Source organism: Indicator indicator, chromosome 13, assembly GCF_027791375.1.
Source record: "Indicator indicator isolate 239-I01 chromosome 13, UM_Iind_1.1, whole genome shotgun sequence".
Classification (NCBI taxonomy): Eukaryota; Metazoa; Chordata; class Aves; order Piciformes; family Indicatoridae; genus Indicator; species Indicator indicator.
This window is the reverse complement of record NC_072022.1, coordinates 27604125-27628106: the sequence shown is the minus strand read 5'-3', so window position 1 is coordinate 27628106 and position 23982 is coordinate 27604125. Positions and strand designations below refer to the sequence as shown.

Genomic DNA, 23982 nt, shown 5'->3' with positions numbered 1-23982 from the left:
AGGGGGAATGGAGCAAAACTAGAAATGGGGAGATTCAGATTGGATGCGAGGAAGAAATTCCTCCCCATGAGGGTGGTGAGAGACTGGCACAGGTTGCCCAGGGAGGTGGTGGAAGCCTCATCCCTGGAGGTTTTTGCAGCCAGGCTGGAGGTGGCTGTGAGCAACCTGCTGTAGTGTGAGGTGTCCCTGCCCATGGCAGGGGGGTTGGGACTGGATGAGCCTTGAGGTCCCTTCCAATCCTAACAATTCTGTGATTCTATGGAGTAGATGACCTCTGAGGTCCCTCCCAACCTAAGCCATTCTAGGACTCTATGATTTGATGAGGCTGTGGTGTCCATGATCCTTACAGTATAGAATTTAAAAAATAAAACCAAAAATCACATAAGAAGTGAGCTGGCCACAGCAGACTCTTCTAGAGCTCCAGACCAATGACACCAATGGCTTCATGGGTCCTGAAGCAGAGAGAACATGGCTTAATAGAGGTTTGGGGCTAATTAAAGGAATTGTGCATGAGCACACTGAGAAGCTGAGACAATCTCTAGTGTTTCAGAAAGCTGGATCTTGATTCCCACACACACAACCCCAGGATGCTAAGAGGAACCTGACAAAGACATGCAGGAGGAGGGGTGGTTTGTGTCACATTAAGAATCTTCTGAAACAACTGCTAAGTGAAAACAAACACAAACACTGAGTTTCAACTAGCAACCAGTATTTCTGTCCACTGCTGTGGTGGCCATGGGAACACTGGCTGGGAGAAAGAGCAAGAGCTCAAGCATGATGAACACTTGGGCAGAGTCCCTGCTTCACATCCAGTGTCTGGGAGGCTGGTGGCCATTCAGGTTCTTTGCCAGTTAGATGTTTGTTCAGGAGGTCTTGGAACAGTGACTGACTCCTGAGTTCTGGCTGCTGGGCCCAGTTAGGACATTCCCATCCCAACAGCTGCAAGCTGTTAGAGTTGAAAAGCCTCTAAGCTTTCACAGCAAATCATCTCCAAATCTGATTGATGAGCTGGACAAGCAGCCATCACACAGAAGCCCATCACAGCACAACCACACAGAGAACAGACTCTTCACTGGTGGCCCAGCAGCCTTTGCTCAGCCACCAAGGCAGAGATGTGGCAGCAGTCCCAGGAGGAGAGGAAGGGTTAAATGGGGTGTGGTACTCTGTGCTGCCAGGGTGGAGCCAGGGATCCTCAGAGAGGCACTTCAGCTAACATGGCATCTCAGGAACATCTTCACCTCAGCCAGGTAGCTGGGGAGGAGCCTGTTATTTCTTCTCCTCTTCGCTGAAACCCCTTTGCTTCAGTATTTTTTCCCCCCTCCATTTTAATTTGGCTTTCCCTCTGCTTAAATATCAGCACTTTCTTCCCAGGTTTGATATCAGACATCACTCCTTCAAATTTAAACTGTGGATTGGAGGTTTCCCAGCAGGGTGTCTTTAAAAACAGCTGGTGTTTGGTTTAACTGGCCCATCTAGAGGCAAAATAATTGTTCTTCCTAACAGCTTTTAGCCTCAGGAATAAGGCTTATCTGTCAAGTGTTCTCCCTTAGTAACAGCAGGGCATGGAACTTCCATTCCAGTGCTGGGGAGGTAAACCACAGTGGAGACTGCTGGAAGTCATCTCCCATGCAGCATCCTCAGAACAGCCTCCCTGTGGGAAGCATGGAGGGCAATGACAGTCACTGCTGCTTTACCCTCCCCAAAGCTTCTCCCTTTGCTCAGGCATTAAGGATGGACTTTAATTTGTTTGACAGTTTGGAATTTCAATCCTGTTTGCCAGAACCAAATCCTGTGTAACAAAATCCTTGTCACTGAGAGAGCAGCACTGCAAACTCACTTCACTTCTCCACTTGCTCTAGCACAGCTTAATAAAGCTATCAATGGCTTCAAAAATGTTTCCTGGACTTCATATTTATTCCCTAGTTCCTCCTCCTTTGTGCTGTAGGTGTACCAGGGACACTTGCTTCTCTATCTCCTCTTCCCAACAAGCAAGTGGCTACAAAACACTGATCAAGTGCTGTGGATGGGACCAGGTTTGCTGTTCCACAGCCAGAGCTTTTGGGTGAGGCATAATGTGAAAAGGCAGTGACAAGCCAGCTGGTCAAGGCAATTTTGTGTTGGTGAAGCTCTTACCTCTTCTTCTTGGTGATGATGAGGACATCATTGAAGAGGAAGAAGTAGAGCTGCTGCTTGGAAGTTCTTTTGGAGAAGAGGCCAGGCTCCTCCACATACGCTGTCAGCTCACCCCTTTTCACCAGCCACCGGGAAGAGGAAACCAGGGGAAAAGGCTATAAAGCAAGCAGGCAGCATCTTGAGCCTCCGAAGGAGAGGGTTTTAAACATCAGGTAAGAGTGTGCTAGAAACACTTGAGGAACTTGGAGACCAGGAGCACGAGCTCAGAACAGAGCGTATCAAGTTCAAGTCACACAAGCAGCAGCCTGCAGACACTTCTCAAAGTTCCCTGAATTCTTTGCTGCTGTCCAGATTCATTCTGGGTCTTGCAGGATTGGCTAATGAAGAAAACTGCCTTTTGCCCTCGTTCACAGCACCTCTCACATGCCTGTAAGCAGGAGTTCCTCATGCAGTTTGGCAGCTGTCACCTCCATTCTGCATGGGCTGTCTCCTTCCTTCCTTCCAGCCCCAGCTGCCCCTGCCATAGCCAGCTCCAGCCTGCCCATGCCTGCCTCAGTCCCACACCAAAACCACATCCTGAGCTCTGGGATCTGCTGTTGGCAGAACAAAACATGGACTCCTCATTTTCCCTGCTGCCACCCCCTTGTCTGAGCCCCAAGTGGGGTTTCACAGAGCCTCTGACACAGCAGCACCACAGAACAGATCTTCCAAAGGTGCTGTTCCTGCCCCCAGCAGCACCACAGAGCCCTGTGCCTCCTGTCCAGGGCAGGGGAAGGCTGCCCCACATTGCCCTGACAGCTGCATCATTGCACTCTTCCTGACCTGACAAACCAGAAGACTTTGGGCTGGATGCTCCAGCACACGAGTCACAGATCTGTTCCCCAAACACAAAAGCACATTTGCAGGAAAAAAAACCAAACCACCATTTTTCTGGTGCTAGAGATTACAAATGTAAGAACAAACCCTCCTGAATATTAAAAATGCAATTCTACAGCTCAGTCATGTACAAAAGGGTTCAGAACTGAGCATCTCCTGTGCTGCCATGAAACACTGCACAGCTCCACCTAACAAAGTCACCTAACAAAAACCCCAAACACTAAGGCTGAGCAAGAACAGAAATACTTTACCTAATTTCATGCTGTTATACCCCAGAATTACAGCACCACGGTGACTGGTTCACAGACAAAAACCACTTGGAGAATTTCTGTTTGAGGATGAACTACAAATTCCTCCTCCCTGCTCTGTACTCCCAGGGAGGGAGTCCATCCCATTCTCCTCACTGGCTACTCCAGCTCGTGTACACTGAGCAGCCTGTCAGGGCTTCAGAATGCACTGACACAGGGCCAGAGCAGCACTTCACAGGCCAGCTGGCAGGCTCTCAAACCACACAGCAGGTCAACACCACTCAAGGAGCAGAGTTAAGTTGCAGAAAGGGAAAAACTTGCATTAAAAAAAAAAAAAAAAAAAAGAAAACCAAAGTTGATGTGGAACCACCGAGAGCTGCTGGTCAACAGCATGCACAGGGAACAACTACACAGGGCCTCCTGCTGTGGCATCAGGAGTGGGCATCCCCTTCCCACAGGGAAAGGGAGAGACCGAACACTGCTGGCTGCTTCTGGAGGTGTGAATGTTGTGAATGAAGCTCCCCAAGGGCCTCAGACTACCCCAAGGCTAGAGACTCATCACCACAGTTAGCAAACACAAGGAGGTCACTTGCTAAGTGCTCTGTTATTGTTGTAAGCACACTGTGTCCTTGTTGGCAGGTTTGGTTCACAGTTGGAAAAGACAAATACTTAAACAAGCTGAAAAACATCCTGTGGTCCTTCATAAGCCACAGACCAGGACCTACAGCCCTCTACCTGGCAAAGTAAGGTATGAAGTGACTGGAACCAACTAGGAATTGAGTGTGAAAGCAGCTGAAGATTGACTGAAGCAGCAAGGGAAAGCAGACAGCAAATTGTTCCCACTTCATTGCCTCAGTCTGCCTTTAACTGCATGAACCTCTCCTTACTACCTGTGGTACTAAACCCCTCTTCTCACCAAGGAGCAGTGGCTAAGTGAGGGCACCAAGGGTCATACCTTGATCTTGAACTCCAGCTGGGAGTTGATGGTGTACATCATCTCTGTCCTTTCCATCTTCCGGGCACCTTCGTTGCAGAGCCGCACCAGCTGGAGAGGAGAGGTTGATGGAGCAGGCTGGATGCACTCTAGCCTCACAAGACCAGCTGCTGGTCCTTTGTAAAATGCAGTTCTGCACAAACCACCCTCAGACTGATCCAGTGGTGCCATGTGTGCTGTGCCCACCCTGCACACCCAGCTCCCTCCCAGCAGCCTGGGCAGTTAAGGAAGCAGCATCCCAGGAGCACTCTCACTGGGCTGCCCTTTGGGAGGCTATGCCAAAGCCTTTGACAGCTTCACCGAGGTGTGGATGGGAGCACATCAGAGAATCACAGAATTGTTTTGGTTGGAAGAGACCTCTGAAATCAGCAAATACAATCAGCAACCAACACCACCATGGCCACTAAACCATCTACCCCAAGTGCCATGGCCACAGGTTTCTTGAACACCTCCAGGGATGGGGACTCTACCACCTCCCTGGACAGCCTGTGCCAATCCCTGACCACTCTTGCAGGAAAGAAATTTTTCCCAATACCCAACCCAAAGCTGCCATGAGCAAAGAGGAGAAGGCCTGAAAATGCATCCCCCTGAACCTCACAGCATCCTGCTGGATCTGCCAGCTTCCACCAGGCCTTTTGTCCTCTTGACCCACAGCACCTAATGCCAGGGACCCCGACCTGTGCTGGCAGCAGAACCTGAGTTTAGGGATCTAACAAACAGTAATTTAAGATAAAAACATCTTCTAGTGGCCTCTCTTCAATAAAACCACCAAGAGGTTTTAATCCTTCTGTGCTCTCCCCCTCTGCACTTTTTATGCACAAAACCCTCTGGTTTTGCCTTAAAGCAGCCAAGCATGTGCAAGGCCTAAGGCAGTGTCTAGACTCAACATGCAGAAAAAGGGTTTTAAACACCTCACATTTTACAGCAGCCTGACACTACAGGTCCTGAAACTGAGATCCTGGAGGCAAACCCCAGCCCATCCCTAGACCTCTAGGTGTGCTTAGAAGATTCAAGGCTTAGTCTCTGCTGCTGGGCAGTGTTGGGCTTGTGGCCATGTGGCATGTGGAACAGCTGGCAGCAAGCACAGTGAATGTGCCCAAGTCCACAGCGAACACTGTGAGTGAGAAACAGGAGAATCGATTCCCAAGTGACTAAACAAAACCCAAAAGCAGCCACTTCCCAGTGTGGACATGGAAGTGTCAGAAGCACCCAGTGGGAAAGAAACCAAAAGCAGAGGAAGCTGTGCAGCAGCTGAGCTTTGAGGCCCACACCTTGCTCACTTCTTTCAGAGCTCGCTTGCAGTTCTCGTATTTTGATGAATCCTTAGGAGTCTTCTGGCAAATAGTCTGGAACAAAGCAAATGTCAGTTACCTGAGAACCCCAGGCTTAAAAAAAAAATAAAAAAAATAGAATTTTACAGGTCTGTTCATTGAAACCAAAGAGATGCAGTCACAGCTGTGAACTGGGCCAAATGAGGGAACACAAAATCACCTCTTCAGAGCACTGTGTCACAGTAAGGGCTGCCCCCCTGATGTCACAACCATTTTGACCCTTTCCTGCCCAATTTTTCTTCCAGTGTCTCAGTATCTGACTGCTGAAGGAGGGAGCAGGAAGCCCCTGTCACAGCCAGGGAACAAATGCTACAGTCCTTTATAATCCAGAGACCAGGATCTGCAGCCCTCAACCTGCTACGAGTGAGAGATGAACAGACAGGAATGAACTAGGAGTTGAGTGTGCAAGAAGGTGAAGACTGAGTGAAGAGCAGGAAGGGAAGGCAGCAGGCCAGCTGTGCTCACATCCATCAGCAGGGGCAGGCGAGTCACCCTCTGCATGGGCAGGATGAGGAAGGAGATCATCGGCAAGCTCCGGCAGTCCTCGTGGGCCTCGATCCGCGACAGCGCCTCCTTGAACGCAGGGTTTGTGGCTCTGGGGGGCACAAGAGGAGAGGCTTCCATGGCACCTTTCACTAAAGCTGCTACATTTCAAATCACCATGATTTTATTGCCAGGAACCTGTGACCTGAAGGAGTCCCATCAGCTAAGCCTCCAGCTTCAGTTACTTAGCTATGCAAGAGCAGTGCTGCCATGCAGAAACCTCTTCTTCTCCCCAGCAGAGCACAGGCTCCTCTGACAGGAGGAGAGAAGGTCTGAGGTGGACTGAACTGCACTGCCCTGGGAAGGTGCCTGCAATGTGGCCACAAGGACTGTGCAGCCAGGCACACCTTCACTCTGGGTTACTTCAGAAGGAAGTTGTTTAGCCTGGAGAAGAGGAGGCTCAGAGGAGACCTTATTGCAGTCTACAACTGCCTGAAGGGAGGTTGTAGCCAGGTGGGGGTTGGTCTCTTCTCCCAGGCAGCCAGTGACAGAAGGAGAGGACACAGTCTCAAGCTGCACCAGGGGAGGTTCAGCCTGGATGTCAGGAAGAAATTCTTCACAGAAAGAGAGGTTGGCCATTGGAATGTGCTGCCCAGGGAGGTGGTGCAGTCATTGTCCCTGGCAGTGTTTAAAATCAGACTGGCTGAGGAGCTCAGTGCTATGGTTTGATTAGATGGGTTTGGGTGATGTGTTGGACTAGCTGATCTTGAAGGCCTTTTCCTTCTGTGATTCTGTGATCCTGTGCACTAAAGAAGCCCAAGCATGTAGCTACATGCTTGGGTGGAAGCCACAGGAGGCCCTGCAGCAAACCCCACAGCCTCCTACTGACTCCCACTACAAGGAGGTGGTTTTGCAACCACCTGTTCCCAGGTGAGCTCTTACAGCAACTTCTGCAGCGTTCGCTGCTGGTAGACTTCGTTGGTGCAGTACTTGACGTAGGGGTCGAAGGTGGAGGAGGAATGCTTCTCCACAATGTCACTGATGTCGTCGATGAAGATGCTGTTCTGATGCCGGGCCTCCAGCTCTGTGAAGAACCTGTGAAAAGACAACTGAGTTACTCAATTTGCAAACCAAGGGCAGGGTTCTGTGCACTTGCAGCCCGGAAAGCCAAGCACATCCTGGGCTGCAGCAAGAGAAGCGCAGCCAGCAGGGCCAGGGAGGGGATTCTCCCTCTCTACTCCGCTCTGCTGAGACCACACCACACCCAGGTCTGGAGCCTCCATTACAAGAAGGATCTGGAGGTACTGGAAAGTGTCCAGAGAAAGGCCACGAGGATGAGCCTTAAGGTCCCTTCCAGCCCTAACAATTCTATGATTCTGCCTTCACCTGACACACCCCTGCCTTTCTAAACCAGTGCCAGCTGGGATGGTTTGTGACAGGGTGAGCTCATCTTTCCTCTGGCAGAGCAGCCAGGGGAATCTTCACAGACACAAGCCAAAGGGTGCTGGTGTCACCTGGCAGAGCTCTGCACAGGCAGCCCTGGCAAAGCCGCTTCCCATTCTCCAGCTGTCAGCAGCCAAAGCAGCATTGCTGATCTGGTTCGGCTGGAATGCCCAGAAACAGGGTGGAAGAGAAACAGACCAATTTCAAGCACACATTAACTCATTTCCTCTTGTAACAAAGGTGCAGAGTGCCAGAAATGAACACTGAAATAGCTGTGCCAAGCTGCTCTGCTGAGAGCAAAGCAGAATGAGCTGAGGAGGTGCTCACAGAGCTTCAGCCCACCCCCAACACCAAGCACAGACTGGGAGTGGTGAACAGGCCAACAGAACCCCAAATCCTCAGCTGAATCCTTCCCCTACATGCCTCTTCTGAGAGCTTCCCCACTGCCCATCCTCTGGCTCCACATGCAGCTCCCTTCAGTCTCAGAGATTTCTGCTGCTTCTGGCACTGCTAACCACCAGCAAACAGAAGCCTTTGTTTCTGCAAGGCTCATTACAAGCCTCTGACTGCTGGGTGCAGGAGCTGACACAGCTCAGCTATCACAGGGCATCAGAATCACCTACACTGGTAGCAGGGATTCTTTGAAACATTCAGAGGCTGCTGCAAACCTTTCACCTTCCAGCCTGGTCTGCAGCCTGTATGCAACCTGATTCACTGCAACAATCCTCAGCTCCCCTGAGCAACCCAGCTAAAAAAAGAACCCTCCTAGAGCACAAAGCAGGGCAATGCCTGGAACATGAGCTCTCATCAAGCTCAAACAGCTTGAAAAGTTTCACTTTCTTTCAGCCCTTTATTTCACAGGATCACAGAACTGTCAGGATTGGAAGGGACCTCAAGGCTCAGCCAGTTCCAACCCCCCTGCCATGGGCAGGGACACCTCACACTACAGCAGGTTGCTCACAGCCACCTCCAGCCTGGCTGCAAAAACCTCCAGGGATGAGGCTTCCACCACCTCCCTGGGCAACCTGTGCCAGTGTCTCACCACCCTCATGGGGAAGAGCTTCTTGGTCACTGCTAACACTGGCTCTTCAGAACCTGCAACCCTCCACACCACCACTCTCAACAGCTTGTTTTGCAAACCTCAGAGAGGTCAGAAGAGGCCAGGATGAGCAGGAGTTGATCATACAAGTGTTTAACAACATGGACTCACTGAAGTGAAGACATATTTGAGGGGTGCTTAGAAGCAGCTGCCTGAATGGAGTGGTGGCCTGGCTCTCAGTCAGTTGCACAGGCAGAAGAATCAAGGGTTGAAGGGTTTGGGTTTTGTTACTTAGAGTTGAGACATTCACTGCAGACTGAAGTAGGTGCTGCTGGTCAGGATTATCAGGTAACAACAAACAGGACACCACTGTCTCCTCCAGTGATCACTTTTCCTTCCCTGTCAGTGGCCCTGCAGTATCCAACAGCCTTGCCCCTTCAGATAGCAAAGTCTTGCACCATTTTCCTGTCCTCCAGCCACCCCTTTCCAGAGTACAAAGTAGTTCAAGTTGTCCCTGACTGCATCATGCTCTCCTTGTTTGGGTTTTCAGTCTCCAGAGCAGCATTGCCTGGTGGAGCACAGGAGCATGCTTGGAGATCTCACACAACTCACAGACAAGCACTCGAGTTACAGTGCCCTGAAATTTCATTGGAGTCTAAGAAGGAAAGAAAATGAATAAAAAGAGTCTCCAAGGCCCCAGCTACAGTTTCTCATGAACCACCCCAGCCCACTGAGCCATGTTTACAGCTGGGAGAGCTCTTCAGCACACTGCCAATTTGCTGTGCTGAGGGAAGCAGGAAATGCAGCAACTCTTCCTGCTGTAGCTTATGGCTCCCTGACAAGGACTTGGGACACACTGGGCTGCAACTTCCACTTCCAGAACTTATCTGGGGGCTTCATCAATGACATCATCAGCCAGAGCCATTGTAAGAACAGGAAAAACCTTGGCTATTTAAACAGGAAAAAGAGGTGCTGAGAGAAGCAGCACATCCAGCTCCCAGCCCCACAACACAGACTTGTAAGCAAAGCAGGCACCCAAGCTGGACTCAGAGGTTATCGCTCCTTTTGCATCCCATCTGCTAATTACTACACACAAGCACTGAGCCAGGCATCACACAAACCTCTAACTGCCAGGTTTAGGCCAGATTCTGTCAGAATATCAGCACTGAGTGGATGCACTGATTGCACTGTGTGGCTGCCTTTCTTGCTTAGCACCAGAAGGATTTATGTGAGGCACTTGTTTCTGCCAAGTCCAGGCCTTGCTGGTTAAGGTTAGATCCATGACAGCACTTGATTCTCCTTATCTTGTTTCAGAGAGGTCCAGTCTGCAATGCCCTCACACCCTCCCCACAGGCTGTGTGACAGAAATGCAGGTTTCACTCATTTCCTGCTTGTTCCTTTTCATGGCACAAGAGCTACAAACACCAGAGATCCCTCCAGCAGTCTGTCCTGGCTCCATGTTTCCTCCTTAAGGTTGTGAGGCTTTGCTAAGGGTCTTCCCATGTCTTTAGGCAGCTCAGGAACAGGATGATCTTCCCCATTACCAACAACCTCCTAACACTAGCTGGGGCAGTTTTCTTAAGCCCCTTTTCCCTTCTCAGTGGCCCTGCTTTAACCAGTGACTGACACCCACAACCTTCTCACAACCTCCAGTTAATTCAGCTGCACAAACACAGCTGCTCAGTGGTACCTGCAGAATGGTACTGAACTCTTCCACACAATTCACCTTACAGGGCCTGGGCCATGTCTCACTGACAACTCAAAACTCTCATCCACAGCCTGATCTAGTTGGTGATGTCCCTGCTCACAGCAAGGGGGCTGGACAAGATGATCTTTGAGGGTCCTTCCCAACCTGATGCATTCTGTGATTCTCTGAGTGCTACTTAAACAGAGGCCAGGACTCATTTTGGTGAGCATTTCCCTTCCCTTCAGCCCTAGATAAAGATTAACCAAGCAGGACTTATCTCATTACCTGCATATTCCAAAATTAGATTGCACTGGATTTAAAAAAAGTCTAATTTGGCAAGTAAGAGATTCTAATTATTCAGGCCAAATTAGAGTTAGAAAATTGCTTCTGTAAGATAACTGCTTATGATCCTGGAGCAAACAGCACGTAGCAGGAGTAAACAGAGAGGTCAGAAAGTCCAAGTAGGTGAATGACATCAAGCATCACTATGGAAGCCAAGTGACAGCTCACTGCAGAGAGTGAGGTCAGCAAAGAGCAGACTGGGTGGAAGGTCTGACACTGCACTAAGTGTGGAACACCTGAAGCCACCAAAACCAGGTGATCAGCACCCAAGAGAGCTAAAGAGGGAAAGAACCCCTGATAAAGTTACTCTGAGGTCATTTTATTGTGTGCAGAATGACAGAGCACACAACCCAGCATGACAGGGCTGGCGACAGGGCCAGCTGGGGTGGTGCCACTGCTGCTTGCAGTCAAGGCTCTTGTCAAGGCTCTCAAATATTTAGCTGACTTTTTGCCTACTCATTTTGTATCTCCTTGCAGGTTCAGGCACCTCTCCACTGCTAGCCACTCAGGACAGTGCTACTGTTCCTCTTGCCACTGTGAACACCAGTCTTGTCACCAGCAAAGCCATTCTCTGGGTGGCAGTGAACTGCAGCCTGGCTTAGAGATTCCTTCTTTCAAAGCTCATTTTTAGTCCCGCTTCATGTTTTTTTGATGTGATACTGACCTACATACCTTGCAGGAAGAAGATTATGATGCAGATTAAGCCTCCTGGTGATATTGCTGGTGGTATCACTATCCAGTGACAGCAGAAAATCCACACTAACTTCCTCCTCTTATAGATAAGGCAAGGGGGAAACAGGCATCAATTTATTTCAGGTTAACATAATAAAGTTTGTGATTAGCCTCTCCAAGTATGAACCTTCTCATCAGGAAGGGAAGCTTATCATCTGCAACACAATTACTACTTTTTTTGAGGGTAAAGAGTAACTTAAAATAGTAAAAGATGGAAAAACCATTTCCACATTCCACAACCAAACACCACAAGAGACAGAGCTACCAGCCTGTTCCTTCACTGCAGCAAACTGGAAGGCCTCTCAGCAGGCCTACTCACAATTAACTGGGCTGTTGGGAAGCCACTTGCCTTTTCCTCTCTTTACAGCCTCTGGCAGAGATCCAGCCCTGCAGCAAGGCCAGGGCAGCCCTGCCAGCCTGCTCTGTACAGAGAGATTCCTGAGACAGCGAGCAACTGCTCGTAGCACCCAGCTCAATGCTGCCCAGCTCACAACACCACCTCTCAGCTCCCCCAGCCAATGCCACTGACAAGAGCACTCTGGGGCACCAGGGATGTAAATCCCTTTGCTAAATTATGAAGACATCACAAAGGGAGCCTTCACTTTCAACCCTTTCCCATGCTGAATGCTTTTTATAGCAGTGAGAAGCAGCAGAGTGCCTCTGCCTGAGTCTGACAAGTTACCTACACACTCATTTGGCACAGACAAAGTGGTCTCTGGTGTCACAAACAATGCATTTGTAAAGCATTGCATGCAGCTTTCTGGCAACAGGTCTGAGGCCATTCCCATGGAACACACTTGCTGGAGCAGCCAAACTCAGGCACAGGCCCAGGACAGACAGTGGAGGACAGAACAGCCAGGCATGGAACATTGCTGCTCTCTGCAAGCCTGGCATAGCATCTGCAGCCCCCAGCTCCAAAACCCCCAGGCCTCAGCACTGCCAGACACTGCTGCTGTCCCTGGACACAGGGGAACGGATCAATCCTGACCTTTGAGAAGAAATTTGTGTTACTACAAAAACACAAACCACACAACAACATGCGTTAAGCATTGCTTAGTCTTGAGGGCAGTGGATCAGCCAGGGAATTTTCCAGCACCATCCACAAACAGTGACTGAGTGTCCAGGGTCCTCTCCAGAGGGAGCCTGGCATTTGTCATTTCCTTTTGAATGGTAAAACTCCTCCACAGGCTCCTGCCCTGCTGCCCCTCACAGCCCAGCAGGTACCAGCACAGCACACACCTCCCAGAGGCAGCACAAACACTCCCCATGAACCCTTCCCAGAAGGGCACCCGTGCCAAGGTGGCAACCACCAGAGGAAAGGAAAGCAAGTCCAAAGTGCAAGCTGACTGATCCCCATCACACTGCTTTACAGCCCAGGAGCAGAGCAGCAGCTACCTGGCACAGAAAGCCAAGGGGCAGGATGCAGTGATGGGAGGTGACAGCACAGCTCCAAGTGCTGGTGGGCTGCTTTGTGCCAGCATGGCCACCTCAGCCTCATCCCTACACACCTGCAGAAGAAGTTATCCAGGGCAGCAACATGAAGCTACAGGCAGGGAGAAAGCTGCAGGGTTTGATGCTGCTGCACATGAAGCTGCTTTTCATATAACCCATAAACAACAGCATTCAAGATCTTCAGGCTGGGACAACCACATGCCCAGCACAAGTCACAGCAGGACCACGTAGGCCACCCAAGCCCACTCTCAGCAGGCAGATCCCCAGGTGTGACACTGCCCAGACCAACCCCACTGCTAGCCAGGGAACGTGGAACAAGGCAGCCTGACTCACCCAGCTGCAGGGAAAGCTCTCAGCTCATGAACTCGAGGTATAAAGCTTCACTTAAACAAAGCAGCCTGACCCAGTGATGCCTGAGAGGAGCCAGGGAACAGACATACATCCTCCCACCCTGACAGCCCTGCTAAACAGAGACTTCTGCACTCACTAACAACCTGGGGCCTTTTCAAAGCTACACATTTTTCTTTTTTCTGCCAGGCAAAGGCAGTTCTCTTGGAGACACGTCACAGCCTCAGCTAAGACAGGCTGCTTCTCCCTTCCTCAGCAGCCTCTGCCCAAGGACAGCAAAGCTGCAAGTTCCAAGAGCTGCTCAACCACCCCTTTGCCACCAAAGAAAGAGGCAGCACCTCCTGCAGCAACCATGCACCTGGATATTGGTGGAAGATTCCTAAGCTGCTCCTAGAACAAACCCTTCAAGGCCCAAAGCAGGACTGCTTGAGAGGATCTGTGTGGGCACCAAGTTTCAGATGATGGTATCAGTGATGCTCTGCAGGGAAGCACACAAACACCTACTGGATAAATAGTTTTGGGGTGATGGCTGGAAGGCTTTACAATTTAAGTACTTCTGTCCTTAAAACACAACCATGCACCTAAGCAACTCCCAATGCAGGAGCTAGGTCACAGGAGAGCCAGAGGCTCCAGGAAGGCAGCTACCAGTGCTGCTGGGGCATTATTCTGTTGCTTTGTTGTTTGGTTGTTTTAAACAGAGGATGTTTACATAACATGCAGATGGGTTTCAGTACAAGGAAATATAGCAGATGGCAGCTTCATGCCATTGTTCTGGTGATGCCAGTTTCCTTCTCCAACTCAGTAATTCCTACCATGGCCTTGCAGGTAAGCTACCACAACTGCAGTGACCAACATTTCATGCTCTGCTGGGCAGAACACCATGGAGGCAGAGAATCAGACACATGGCTGTGTGGTCAGCATTTAAATGACACAGCAAATGGCCCTGGGACACACCAGCACTGTTGAAGTTTTATGCAACTCACTGTTTGCTTCATGAACTCTGTGCTGGAGGAAAAAAAAAGATCCATAAAGACACTGCAAGTCTGATATTCTCTTGGTGTTCCCTGAAGACACTGCACAGTCTGTCAGTGACAAAGTAAAGCAAGGTTAGCCCAGCTTGCAGTCCCATCTGGTTTTACTGCCGAGCTTCAGGCTCAGGCTGGATTCGTTGCTAACAGATCCTCAACTGCAAAAATGCCCTCCACTCACACCCTGCTGCAGGCAGCCTTATGGAAGCCTATCAGGCAGCCTCTCCAAGAGGTGTTGATCTCCCCTGAGCAGGTGTGAAGGCAAAGAGAAGGCAGGGGCTGTGAAATCTAGCAGGAGCTATATTTAATTTCTCAGGGATCACACAAGTCAGAGACAAGCAAACTGTGAAGAGATTCAGCTTTCTTTATGATTAGCTGGCATTCCTTCAGAGGGACAGCAGAAACTGAGGACTGAGGCACAGACTCAAGAGGACTACACACAGGATGGACTGAAGGTACTGAAGCCCACTTCATCTCTCCACACTACTCCAAACCAGTGCTGTATTAGAACTCTGACTGTTCTCAGAAAATCTTGTAAGCATTAAACCCACCCCACTGGTAACCTCCCCACAGCTCCATCTCACTTGGGGCTGAGAAACGTCTCCACAGGCACTGGCCAGAAAAGTGCTTCCCTGCTCTGGTCACCACCATGAGTGCAGCTGGCCCATCAGAGCTGCAGGAAAGGAAAGCTCTGGGAACCTGGAGGGCAGGGCAGCAGCGCTGGGAAGAAGAGGCTCACACCATCCTCCAGTCACCATGGCAGAGCCACTGCCCAACTAAGCTTCCTGTGACATCCTTCTCCCAACTTTAGCAACTCAGTTATTTACCCAGTCTGGAAGCACACCCTAAAGGTGGAAATCTCTTGAGGGAAAGGTTTCAGTATGGTTCAGTGAATACTTCATGGCCAAAGGCTTATTATGTTTCCTGAAAAACTAGCTGTTTTCTTCAGTAACACTTTCTGCAGAGGAAACTGCAGGTATTTACTGCATTCTGTGTTGTAACAGTGCTCAGATACATGGATAAGCATTTTCAAACTCCTTGGAATCAAGCATTCTTTCTCTTGAATCCTGCTCCCCCAAGAACACGGGCTGAGGGAGGTAGGATTCTGTTTAGATTTGCTGTTCCTGGGTATTGAAGTCATATCTAATCTTGTCTCCAATAAGGAAGCTGAATGCTAAAGGAACAATCACTGGGATGCCAGTGCCAACTGCCCATTATTCTCCAGCTATGTTTACCAAGGCTGCTGGGCCTTTGCAGAGAAACAGTGCAGAGTTATTTCAGCTGCCAGAAGCCTCTAAACAAGCAGATCCTAGATATTAAAAGACAGAGGGTTGGTTCAGTAATGTCTGAACAAGCTATGGAAGAGTTTGCAAGGAAGCAATGAGGAAACCCAAGGGTAAATGCACTGTTCCAGCTCAGCAGGGTGATGTACATCCATAAACATGTTCTGTGGACAACTACCATTTAAAGAAAAACAAAGAGAAAAAGTCCTCCATAATCCCTGGAAGCTCCTGACAATCAGAAAAGGTCCCGTAGGCAGTAAGGGCAGATCATGCAGCAAGGCTAGGAGAAAGGCAAAGCCCCAAGTGGTAAATTTAGCAGTGCTCTGCAGCACCTCCAGAACTCTCTATCTGAGAGCCCCCCAGCACCTGCTGTGGGTCAGGGCAGCACAACAGCTTCTGCAGAGCTGCAGCTGCCTCACATCCTGCTTCCACCACATCACTTGGGAGGGTTTTTTCCCATTACTCTGTCCATCATATCCAACATAATCCCTCAGCCTTACTCATCTACTTATCTGCTTCAAAAGGTTCATACTGGACAATTTTCCCTGAAAGAGCTCAGAGGTTGTCACCCAGATCACAGCTCAGTGCCACCTCTCCATCAGCAGAGCCACACTGAGCTGGGTGCCCTCAACACAGGAGTCAGCTTTCCTCCAAAGCTGTCAGTGAGAATAACTGTGGTAAAAATAGAGAGTACAGACCAAGCCCACAGTGATCCAGAACTCCTGAATAATTCTCCTGCACTGCAGCTCACTTGAACCACCAAGGGCTGCTCACAGGACTGACCTTTTAATTGCTGCTTTGTTGTATGCAGCTTTTGGGGTGGCTTTTTTCCCTTTTTTAATCTTTCAACAAAACTGAGCAGAGGTCTGCATTCCCCAGAGTCTAGGTAACTGATTCAGCACACACTCCTTAAAAGAAGGCTAGGGCTGTATTTTTCCCATGGAAAAAGATGAAGCTTCATCATTCAAAGTATGCTGGGAAGAGGTGGAACATTAACCCTGCTGACAAAGTGCTGTGAGAAAGCTCACCTGGTTCTCCACACATCTTCAGACAGACACAGAGGAGGATACTCAGGGAAGATATTAACCAACCTCACAAACCCATTGGCCTCTCTACCAAAACCAAGACAGAGTTTTAAAAACACAGTCAGAACCTGTCAAAACATTTTTGCATTGTGGGTTTTTTTTTTTTCCTGCTAATGCTAACCTGAGAGATACTCTATAAGCTTTCTGTCTTCTGCTGGCCTTAATGGCAGAGAGAAACAAAACACTCAGGCTTTCCTCTCCCCTATAAATTTGGTGATCTGACCTGTCAGACCAATTACTCTTCAAGACACTTCACTCATTCCCTCCAGTAACTCCCCTTTCCCAAGCCAGGCTCTTGGGAAAGTGACCTCTTCTGCAGCATGGGGGAGACTGGAGAGAGGTTTTCTTCCTGGTGAGATTGATTGCACAGCATTCTCAGACCACACAGGCTTTTGTTTCTGAGCAAGCTGCCCCCAGGACATCCCTCAGCTCACAGCTCAACGCAGCACTGCCTCGGGTTGCAGCCTGTGTGTGATTTTGTGCTCTGGCATTCAGTAACTCCAGCTCTCCACACAAGGCTGCTGAGCTTTCTGAGCCACCTTACAGGATGTTTCCATGCACAAACACACACATCATTCACATCAACTCCTCTTTGTTAGAGGCATTCCAATGAGCTCCCAAAAGCAGAGATGGCTTTGCTGTCTGCATTCTGCTGCTAACAAAGGCAGCTTTGTTCCAGCAGAAATGGCCTTGTCATGCTTTAGGATCCTATCTTGGTGAGCTGGAGAGTTTCTACTGAATATGTTCTAAGTCGAAGTTCCTAGATAGGAGCTTTAAGCAGTTTGGACTGAAGATAGCATTTTTATCAGTTCATGGTCACCAAGCTTTTGTCTGAGCACCCAAACCCACTGATACTCAGATTTTGTATTTTCAAAAGGAAAGGCTGCTTAAAATCCATCATCACAGACAGATGCCTATTTTTAGTAGAGTTTTAGAACAAAAAGATGGATTTTGCTGCCTGGAAAGACCTTGAAAAGGGGAAGTGACAGAAAGAAGCCTTCCTTTGAAAATCACTTTCACTGCTTACACAAATGAGGCTGCAGAAAGCCAGCACCAAGTTTTGTTATAGCTCAACAGTATTGCATAACTGAAGAAATAAAATATGTTTTCATTTAAGCTTAAAAAGGAGTTCTGAATGCTGTTTTTACTCCAAGTTATAAAAAACACAAGCTCTTAAACCATTAGACTTTCCAGACAAGAAAGAATATGATAATTTTAGGCTAGTGTGGTAGTTTTCCATCTTCTTCTTGGCCTGTTTTTTTCCCCTCCCACTTCCTCTGAGGACTATTAAATCAAAAGGGTTGTAAGAATTCCCCTAAAAACATTGCTCTCCCCACCCCCATCTCTGCTTTCAGCATTTGAAGTGAGAAATGTAGAAGAGGTTGTAATGCTTTGGGAGGTTTGCTGAACACAGGGGAAAGCCAAGTCCACCCTACTCACACAGCTGTCCTGTGTGGTCAGCTGTGTCTTACAGTAACAAGCCAAGGGCTGCAGCCTAATTAAACCTTTCACTTCTATCAAGCTAGCTAAAAACATAGCATTGCCTTCTAACATGTGATGGTTCTGGGACACCAGCATGTATCTAGCAAAATTGGGCTCCTGATACTTCACTGTTAGAGTTCACATTTCCTGTGAGGAGAAACCCTTGCCAAGCACTATTCCTTGGAGAAAGAAAAGGATTCAGACAACATCCAACTGCTGGCAAAAGACCTCAACCATACAAGGAGAGAAAACAAAAGGAACAAGAGGATGGAGGAGAGAGGTGTACTGACCAAGTCCAAATGTACACCTCCTACACAGCTCCTAAATTCAGGCTGCACTTGACCCAATGCATTAGGCCTTCACATGTGTGTTCCACAAAACAAAGTCTTGTTACTCCATCCACTTCAGAAGACAAAGTCTAACTGCTGCACAGCAGATGTAAAATTCCACAGACTGTGTGGGGATGCAGAGAAGCAGAAGCCAAGAAAGGCCATGACCATAACTGGGAACATGAAACTTGAGAAGTTCCACAATGGTAAACGTGGCTTTAACACTAAAGAATTCAGAGCATTGATTTCTGCAAGAAGAAAACAAAGGAGAGAAAGAACCAAACAAACAAACAAACAAACAAACAAACAAAAAAAAAAAAAAAAAAGCTGTCCAGGTGGAAAGGGCTGACTCCAGAAATATTCCCAGTTTGACAAGATGCTTTCTCAAGCCACCAAGCCCCATTTCGGACATGAGCTATCATTATTCTGCTCACAATTCAGATGAGGTATGTGTAAAGCTGTGCAGTGCTATGGTTTAGATCAATCAATATCCTAACAAGGCCAGCTGCATCTTTTAGCCATGGTGCTTGAGTCCAACTGCAAACAAGGTATAAGAAAAGCAGCAGATTGTTATTTTTCAGTTCTGTAGGTCACAGTGATTCACCTGCTGATACTGCTATTAGCCAGGGCAGGAAAAGGAAGGAGTCAGAAAGCCAAGCCTAATTCAACAACCATCCTGCAGCACTGGTGGCCCTGAAAGCACAGCAAGCACACACCTATGCATGTTGGCATCAAACTATGCTGGCAGCAACTATCACCATGAGCTTTTCAGCATTTGTAAACATCTGCCAAGGTTTCCCTTTCATTAGGCACTGGTTTACTGTGTCCAATCTTCTTGTTTGCACTGAAGAAACTCACCAAAAGCCCAACTCAGCAGCTGTGTCTGTACCAAAAATCCCAGTCTGTGGTTGCACAGCACTGTCTCAAGCAGTGGAACCCTCTGCTGTTGACATTGACCACACCAGGCTCAGGCAGCACACCAAGTACTGCAGAAAGTAAACACCAATTCCCTGACTGAGGTGAGCACTGGCAAGAGTCAGCCCTGCAGGGCAAGTACAAAACTCTTGCTCAATTTAACAGTTTAATAAGGGCAGACTAAACTTAGCTTGCTGGATGGTAAGAGGAGGTATGAATGCTGGATGTATCAACATGGATGTGTTTCTTCAGTGCACACATGCACTGTGCCACACTTACTTCTTGCTGGCTTCATAGACATCAGTGATGTTGGAGAAGAGGTGGTGGCTTTCTGTTTTGGTCATTGTGAGGCTCAACTCCCTGGAATTTTTAAACATCCGGATCAGAATCTCCAAACTCAGCAAATAAGAATGCTCAGAAGAAATCACTTCAAATATGGCCTGCAAAGTGGAAGAGGAGAAAAAGAAAACACAGTTACTATTGGCCAATCTGCTGTTAAGTTTGCCATGAAAATGGGGAGGAGAGGTGCAAACATACTGGGTGTAAGCTGGAGATTATGAAATGTTCATTTCCATGGGAGCTGCATCATTTACTTATTTCTAAGTGATTCGACACCAGGAAAATAAAAATACTTTAAAACCCCTCTATATTCAGACTTCTCTATTGCAATCAGAGTTTGAAGGCAAAACACCAAGTGTGATCACACCCCATTCATACTCCTGAGAGGTGGGTTTGGGGTTGTGGTTTATTTAAACTCCAAGCCCAACACGTGTTTCTGTGGTCCTGATAGAAGCTTCTCATCTGCCACACTGCTGTGACAGCCAGTGTTTGCTTTTGCTTTTTAAAGCAATTACTTTCTTGGCTAACAGAACTCTGCTTGCCCAAGCACCTGCAGAAAAGCAAAACCCTTTGAAAAACTGAGGGTTTGGCCAGAGCTCAGCAGTGATCCCTCTGATACTTCTACAATCTCAAGCCAGGGGCAGGCACAGAGAAGCTGAACTCTCTGCAGCAGGAACAAAGCCTGCAGACAGGAGGTGTGGCAGTCACTGTCTCCTTCAGTGATGAGTGACCAGGATCCAGTGCATCCCTCACTTCCCATGAATAACTTCTGTGTCTTATCAGCCTCCCATTTTAAGAGCAGGCACTATTTACACCAGCTGGCTGAGGTACAAAGCAAACCTGGACTTTGAAATCTAGATACTTGTCCACTGGGTTTTCATCTCATGTAGAAACCTAGTCAGCTTTTAGACACCCTTCCAAAAGCTCTCCAGGCTTTATTTGCTGTTAATCTAATGGGGTTTTCTCCATGTATAGACATACAAACATATCTTCATGAACCCTTTTGTCAGGAGCTCCACCAAGCCTCCTTTGTCATCTGCTGCTGAGACAGACTAACACCATCAGCAGAGGTAAAACAACTTTGTTCTCAATACAACTCCTGTAAATGCTTGCATTTCTAATTGCCTTAGTTAATCTACCACTAACTTCTCCAAGCATTCTCAAGGGAGAAATCTGTACTTGAAAAGCAACAGTGCAGATCTGTGTATTTAGAAGGGCCAGTGCCTGAGGCTCTACAAACAGGAGGAGAGAAGACAGAGGGTCTCACAGCTGTCAGGCCTTGGGAAGAGTTCACTCAGCTGCTCTGATGTATGTGCTCTAGAGGAACCCTGCTCTGCCAGCACCAGGTACACATAGAATCACTGAGTAGTTTTGGTTGGACCTTTAAGATCACTGCAGTCCAACCATTCTCTGAGTCCACTGCTAAACCATGGCCCTCAGCACCACAGCTCTGCCTCTTGTAAACACCTCCAGGGATGGGGATTGAACCACCTCCCACATTTGCTCTAGACAAGATTCACCTCAGCAATGTGTTCTGGAGGATGGATGCACAGGAATGCATGACACTGACATTTAATCAGGGGAGAACACAAACAAATCTATTTTTCTGCAGAGACAATGTATTGTGATGGCAAAAATAATCTAACAGCTTCTGAAAAGCTATTTGAAGTATAAGGAGCAACTGATAGCAGGTAATTTAAAAGAAATAGAGCAAAAGCAAGGCTTGGTAGTACAACTCCATCTTAAGAATATTTATTTAGGTTCCTTCTGAAAGAATGAGCCTCTAATATTCAAATTAAAAAACCCTCAGGCTTGAAAACATTTTTTGGTGGCATTCAAGGTTTTACATTTAAAAGGCATCCAAAGAACTTGTTCTCTTTGAAAGGATGTAAATATGACTCCAGGAAACACAGACTAAAGGCTCCTAAAGGATATGACTGAAGTAAATGCCTTGTGTCTGAGCTTCCCAGCAGGAGACAGGAGAGCAGAGCTGCTGCACAGCCTCCTCCCCCCAAAAAGTTGAAGAAGAGGGTGTAGAAATGGAACATTAAATGAAAAAAAAACAACCCCAAACTGTTGTCTAGACCTCATGCATGCAATACAAGATGTTCCAATTTCATATCTAAAGATATTCCTGCAGGTCACAGCTGAATTTGTACTTGATGCCTGCCACCCACATCTGTGACCTTCACAGGTCTGACTGGGCTGTAGTCACTGAGGTGTGTCCTGAAGTGAAATGAAGGCAGTGGAAGTACCACAGGGCAGGTAATGCTGCAGTGTTTCTATGGACAAACACTTGGATTTTTCTAGGGAAGGACATATCTCCAGAAGTGCAGGTATGTAGCTGGCTAGGTCAGGCTATTCTGTTCAACACCTCTCATTCATTTTGATATAGCCCCTGTAAGTAAGGAAGGAGGGTAAAGCAGATACAGTGGACAAAAGGAGCAGAGAGAAAGTGGAAAGCAGAGAGGAGAGAAGGAGCAAAGGGGAAAAAAGACAGAGAGGAGAGATAACTACATGAGTAACTGCTGCTGTTGTCTGTGTTGTAACCTACTTCAGTGTGAAAGGCAAAGGTTAGCTACACCACAGTGCTGCAGTGTTCACCACTGTTCACAGCATTAGTTACAACTAAGGGCTCTGTAAAGAGCTTTCTTTGTTCCTAGTTGCCTTTAAAAATTCATGTGACACCTCCTGCCCTGTGCAAGCTCCAGGTTAATTTTACACCTCCCCTGGTTCACTGCTGCATCTGTTGGAGCCAGCATGGCAGGAAGCACTCCTCCAGCAAGGAGGCTGGCAGAGGAACTGTGGCAGGGACACGTGCACACCAGCCACAGACAGGTTTTGTTTATTTATTCTCCCTGGGGAGAGAAGACACTTCACTCTAGGACAGGAAGCAGTGTGATGAACTTGTGTCCTTACAACAAACAGAGCACTCCATTAGGCATGCAGTGCATCCCTGAACCATCAGCAAGAAAGAGTGTTTTACTTCAAAAGTACCTCCTGTCTTTTTCTTTCCTCCTGGCTGATGGCTTCTGATAATCCATTCTTCTTGACCTAAAAAAAAAAATAAAGAAAATTGTTCACAGCTCCTGTAGAAGAATGCAATTTAAAAACCAGGACTATCAAAACATCACACTTAATCAGCAGAAGAATCTGTCCAGTTCTTAAAGACAGCAACAAACCCAGAAGTCAATAATGCCTGTCATTTCACTTGTCAAGATACACACAACTACTGCTGCAAAAGCAGGCACAGCTGAATCCTCCTGCACAACCCCCATGGATTTTACACACACACAGAAGCACGCAAACTGCTCCCTCCTTAGATTTCCAACATGTGGACATCACAAGGTTCATTTTCCAAGTGATCCTGAAAAATCTTAGTGCTGTCATTTGTGCTAAAGGCACAGAGAAACTGCCCAGACAGGTAGTCTGTTGGCCAAAAAAACTACAGGGTAAAGCTTGAGCTCCTCCAGAAAGCAGACATGGCAAAGTGCCAAGTCAATATCCTTGTTATTGCCATCCTCAAGCCCATGATGAGGTGTCTCCAACTCTGCACCCCACAGCTAAATAAGCCCAGATGAGTTTGCCCCAGCTCTCCAAATACAACCATCATGAGCTCCAGTCAAAGCCTCATTTTCCACACTGTTGGAACTGCCTTACATAAAACCTGAACAGAAGTTAAATTGAGACTTCTTAATTTGGGGCAGTACTATCTGAATAGCTGCAAACTTGTCAATCAAAAAAAAATATTAAGACACCTTACATTTTGGGAGGGAAAAGATTCACAAAATGGTTTGAGATAGAAGAGACCTTCAAGATCATCTAGTTCCAACCCCCTGCCTTGGGCAGGGATGATTTTCAGTAGCCCAGGTTGCTCAAGGTCCCATCCAACCTGGCCTTGAACAGGGCAGGGGGCATCCACAACCTCCCTGGGCAACCTGTTCCAGTGTCTCCCCACTCTCACTGTCAAGACTTCCTTTCTAATATCCATGTCTACTTCTATCTACCCAATATCCAGCTTCTAGCTGTACACAGTCAAACCTTTAGCCAAGAACTCCTTTAGCCAAGGACTTGCTTAGATGCTGTGCCTTTGGCTGCACAATAATCAGACACTCACCACTGACAGCTGACTCCATGTTGATCTCAGAGGCTTATAGTGGAAAACAACCTTTTCATCTGACTTCTGCTCTCGGGGCTCAGACTCTTCATCAGAATCTATGTCCAGTGCTTTTTCTTTATAGTTCTGATACAACACAGCATTTTCTATGAACAACAACAGTATGGCATTAATGGCTGCAAAGTTTGCTTAGCATTTAAACAATGTGAGAAGCCCAAGTGTGCATGTGCTGCTCACGAACGCCAAGAGACAAAGACAGCATCTTACTTAGGGTGGACAATGGTGCAGTGCAGCAA

General features: G+C 47.9%; 1 protein-coding gene across 1 annotated transcript in view; it reads right to left on the bottom strand.

Annotated features, from left to right (window-relative positions):
• ARHGEF26 (Rho guanine nucleotide exchange factor 26) overlaps positions 1 to 23982 on the bottom strand; it is a 35712-nt gene that overhangs the window by 6479 nt on the left and 5251 nt on the right. The window contains exons 5-12 of the mRNA XM_054385769.1: positions 23687 to 23832; positions 22567 to 22623; positions 19510 to 19670; positions 7008 to 7160; positions 6048 to 6177; positions 5523 to 5597; positions 4213 to 4302; positions 2134 to 2288 (exon numbers count right to left, since the gene is read on the bottom strand). Of these exons, the coding sequence (XP_054241744.1) occupies positions 2134 to 2288; positions 4213 to 4302; positions 5523 to 5597; positions 6048 to 6177; positions 7008 to 7160; positions 19510 to 19670; positions 22567 to 22623; positions 23687 to 23832 (967 nt within the window). The remainder of the gene's footprint in view (positions 1 to 2133; positions 2289 to 4212; positions 4303 to 5522; positions 5598 to 6047; positions 6178 to 7007; positions 7161 to 19509; positions 19671 to 22566; positions 22624 to 23686; positions 23833 to 23982) is intronic.